The sequence below is a fragment of the Gekko japonicus genome, unplaced genomic scaffold (genome assembly GCF_001447785.1).
Source record: "Gekko japonicus isolate JY-2015 unplaced genomic scaffold, Gekko_japonicus_V1.1 scaffold2, whole genome shotgun sequence".
Classification (NCBI taxonomy): domain Eukaryota; kingdom Metazoa; phylum Chordata; class Lepidosauria; order Squamata; family Gekkonidae; genus Gekko; species Gekko japonicus.
The window spans coordinates 2,983,669-2,988,028 of record NW_015175358.1 but is presented as its reverse complement, the minus strand read 5'-3'; the positions used below and the strand labels follow the sequence as shown (position 1 = coordinate 2,988,028).

At 45.2% G+C, this 4,360-nt stretch overlaps 1 protein-coding gene across 1 annotated transcript in view; it reads right to left on the bottom strand.

The window, feature by feature from the left end:
• Positions 1-4,360, bottom strand: part of SNTA1 (syntrophin alpha 1) — a 91,188-nt gene that overhangs the window by 21,644 nt on the left and 65,184 nt on the right. Inside the window, exon 4 of the mRNA XM_015425237.1 lies at positions 1,379-1,574. Within this exon, the coding sequence (XP_015280723.1) occupies positions 1,379-1,574 (196 nt within the window). The remainder of the gene's footprint in view (positions 1-1,378; positions 1,575-4,360) is intronic.

Genomic DNA, 4,360 nt, shown 5'->3' with positions numbered 1-4,360 from the left:
ATAAGCTTCCAAGAGTCAAAGTTCCCTTCATCAGGCTGGGTGATATTGCCATTGTTGTGAGGTCAATATAAGGGAAGGGAGACTGGAGGAAGGGTGGGATAAAGAGGGGATTGACAGACAACATGTGAGCAGCAGAGTCCATTGGGCTGGAAGAGGAGTCTACAGGGGGGGAAATAGCACCAACTGATGTGACCAAGAAAACAGATCTTCACGAATTAAAACATCATAACTTATAGTCTGAACATGATCCTATATTGTAATGCTTTAAGTGATGTAGCAGTGGTGACAAAACCACTAGTGGTATTTAGTTGAACTTCGTGGACAGGCAGATGTGTTTTGCACTGCCATTGGCCAAACTGGTCTGACTTTAGAGAGTTGGGACAAGAAGCAAGGCTTGAGGAAGGGGATGTAGATCCATGGTTATAGAAAAGGAGGAGGCTAGGACCTGAGAAAGCAAAGCAGTCCAAATGAAGTATGACATAGAAAGCTGTACATAGTTGAGAGGAATTAGAAAGGAATTTTTTGTCAGTGTGGGCGACAAACGTTCGCTTTAGAGCACTATAGCGCTATAAGACAACACTCCAGGCATTCCAATGGGGTTGCTATAATGCTGTTGAACTATAGCGTTATAGCGCCATAGCGCTCTAAAGTGAACGTTTAAAAAAAAGGCAGAGATCGCCTGCGCGGGCGAAAAACTGTGGGAAAAAGCGCATCGGAACCGGGAGAGGAAACTGAAGACTACTTGGAAGTGGTTGAAAGGTAAAAACGCTTCAGCCCCGTTTCCTAAAAGGGACAGAAGCGTTTGTGTGTAAAATTACAAATATATGTTCCAATAGGGAACCGGTTCTGAAACGGTTCTGCCTGAAATGACAGACCAGAAACCATTTGGGAACCATTCCTCTTCCGGATTATATCATCTGTCTGAAATTCTTCTATGATTCTACTATGCACTATGGATTATTACTGTTGGCTTCCTAAGGAACATATTTTGGTTTAAGAGGCAAGGTAGAATTTTACAAATAAATCCCAGAACACATTTGGCATTTTTACTGGTGTGTGTGCATTTTATTTTAAAGTACTCTCCACCACCTTGGGATGGAGACTTAACTACAGAAATAAAAAGGTGGTAAATCTATGGTTCATGTGCACACCAGATACAGAGGGCTGGATTCAAGCCTTCAGAAAGGTGGTTAACAAGTTTTATTTCCTTTGTCTGCAGTACATGCCAACAGAGTGACACCGCACCCCTGCTTCCTTATCTAGTTATTGCACGAATGCTGTATCACATGTATAAATATCCCAGAGAACTCATAAGGACATGAAATCCCCCAGAAGTGCCCAAAGGTGGCCATAGGCCTTAGTAGGGTGACTGGGTTACCTGTGTTCTGGATCATTTGGGAGGCATTTCCTTGACACGTAGCACATTTTGAGAGGGAGGTTCTTCCCTTCCTTGAGATCTCTTAGGGAGAGAGCAGGTGAGGATTGCTTCTGAAGGGCAGGTGAAGAGTCCCAAGTTACAGTTGCACCACTTGTGGAATTCTTAAAATAGGGTGAGATCTCCTTCATGTATTTGACTAGAAGGGAGAAAAAGAACACAAGAGCATTTTAGCTGTGGATCAAGATACACCCTTATGGGTTACTTTCAACACAGCCACCATCTAGAGCTGAGCTCTGAAGTAAAAGCAAGAATCACAGCAGAGTAGCTCCCAAGAACACCTTGAGCGGCCAACCATAAATGAACTTTCCCAAATCCATATGAAAGATTCTCCACTGCCCAGGTTGGAACTGGAAGGAATGGTGGCTCAGTAGTACAGCACTGCATGTAGAAAGTCCCAGATCCAATTCCTCTCATCCCCATTTAAAGGATCTCAGGATATTGGGAAGGACCTCTACAAAGCAGCAGGCCCCACTCCACAGTGAGGAAGCATCCCAGCTCCAGTGACAAAGTGTCTGGAATGAGGCAAGTTTAGCAGATGTGCAAGTTTAGCAGCAGGGTGAGAAAGCCAGGGCACTAGTCTCTCCATAACCCTAAAAGGGTAAGCATACATTCTTCAAACAAATCTACATAAATAGGACATTTATAAAAAGGGGGATTTGAAAAATTACAAAGAAAGAATGCCAGCAGGGGGGTGGGAGCTACCCAGTGTATTGCACTGAGTGCAACATGTATGATTATCTGCCAGCTGTATGTCAGGCTCGGGTTGGCTAACCATATGTACTTGTTCTTTAGTGCCCTGAGATCCTGATATTCATTGCTCTGCTTTTTTGTTGTCTTAACCTTTTTCCCCTGTTCTCCCTCCAGAGTGTTATTTTAGCACTGATGGTCTTATCATCCACCCTTGCCTGCCACTACATTCCTAGGGGGGGGAGCGAGTGTATGCATGTAGGAGTAGAACCGCTTGCTGGTGTAATTCTTCTATGGAGCTCTCAAGAGAGGTCTTTCACATGAGAAGGTGTCCTTGGGAGAAACAACTTTGATTAGCTAGAGATGGACCCTATATCTCTCAAGGTCTGTGTAGGATTGTTGATGTGTAAGAATGGAATGTGTGATTGTGACTATATGCACCTTTCCTGCCTTAACCCCTCAGCCCTGACAAAGAGATCATTCCCTAAACATCTCATATCTTCTAATAAAACTTTCAACCAAGAAAGTGTGTGTGAAGAGTGATTCACCAACTACTCAGAGCCCCCCTCCCTCCCTCTCTCCCTGCCCCAGGATAGTTCCTCGGTGCAAAAGGATACCTACTCACCAACTGTAGAAGGGGTCCATTCCAAGGGAACATTCCCCCTTTCTTCAGCATGGTGCCCTGTTTCTCCATGACCCTCATGCTCCCTGGCAGCAGCGGGGCTGCCATTCTCAGAGTGGGACACAAGTCCCCAAGAACTTGCAGGCAAGCAACGAAATTAATGAGCAGTAGGGCTTAGAACAGATAAAAGGAACTACTTCTTCATCCAAAGAGTAATTGACAGGTGGAATTCACTGCCTCAGGAAATGGTGGCAACTACAAGCACAGACAGCTCCAACAGGGGATTGGATAAACATATGGAGCAGAGGTCCATCAGTGGCTAATAGCCACAAGGTATAGATGGAGCATTATGTCTACGGCAGTGATACTCTGCATTTTTGGTGCTTGGGGAGCAACTGTGGGAAGGCTTTTGGAGTTCTGGACCCGCTGATGGACCTCCTGATGGCACCTGGGTTTTGGCCACTGTGTGACCCAGAATGTTGGACTGGAGGGGCCATTAGCCTGATCCAACATAGCTTCTCTTATGTCCTTACAACCTTTCTCTGTCTGACTCTGACTGAGAGAGCCACTGCAAATCAGGACAGACAGCCCTAAAGCTAGGCAGACCGTAGTCTAATTTGGTATAGAGCAGTTTTCCGTGTTCATGGACTCTCTGCATGCAAAACCTATGTTTGCTTTTCTTCACATCTCTCTGTAATATAAAGGTAAAACCTACACTGGTATTCCCACCTCATTTCTACATTCTGCCCAGAACATGTGCACGCACACGTGGTACAAAGCGTGCGAGAAGAACACCAGTATATTTTAAATGTCTTTTGCTAAAGTGGACTTCACATTCCACACTTCATCTATTTGTGGATTATGGTGTTGCTGGGTAACTTACAGTTCTTGGCAGGGCTGGGTTAAGTTTGGCTAGTTTCCTGAGACCTCAGGTCCTTCGCTGGGCCATTATTACACGTGCAATTAAAGAAGACAAACTTCTGGAGAAAGTCCTGAAAATGTAGCCTCGAAAAGCCTCTTTGCCCACTGGAGGCTTTACACAAGGTGTTCGGAATATTCAGGTTAACATCGTGACTCTTTAAGGACACTTGTGTGCATCTGCAAGTAATTTTTGTGCCCCAAAATAAATGGCAATATTCTCACACAGGGCCAGCATCAGCATACACTAAGGAAGGGCACCTGCCAGGGCCCATGGCTCCCGCCACTGCCGCTGACCCCCACCCACACACAATGTTCCCTCTAAGCTGTGGAGTCTTGTGAGCAAAAAATCTACTTTGTGAGCTACTGACATTAAAGTTGTGAGCGAGCAATTTGGCTATTGCATAAATTAGTTTGCTCTGGAGCCATCTTTCCTGAGCTAAGACAAAAAGGTGTGAGCCGGAGTCTAAAAAACTGTGAGTTAGCTCACACTAACTCAGCTTAGAGGGAACAGTGCCCACACATCTCCTCTGCTACCTGCCTGTGCCCCATTCGCCCTTTTGAAGAAACGTCAGGATAAAAATGTATCAACGTCTAGCCTTTCCCCAGCTATCTGTCCTTGTGGCAGCTTCCCATATAGGGTGCAACATTCAAACAGGAAATGGGGTCCTCAGTAACGATGAAAAACTTGTAAC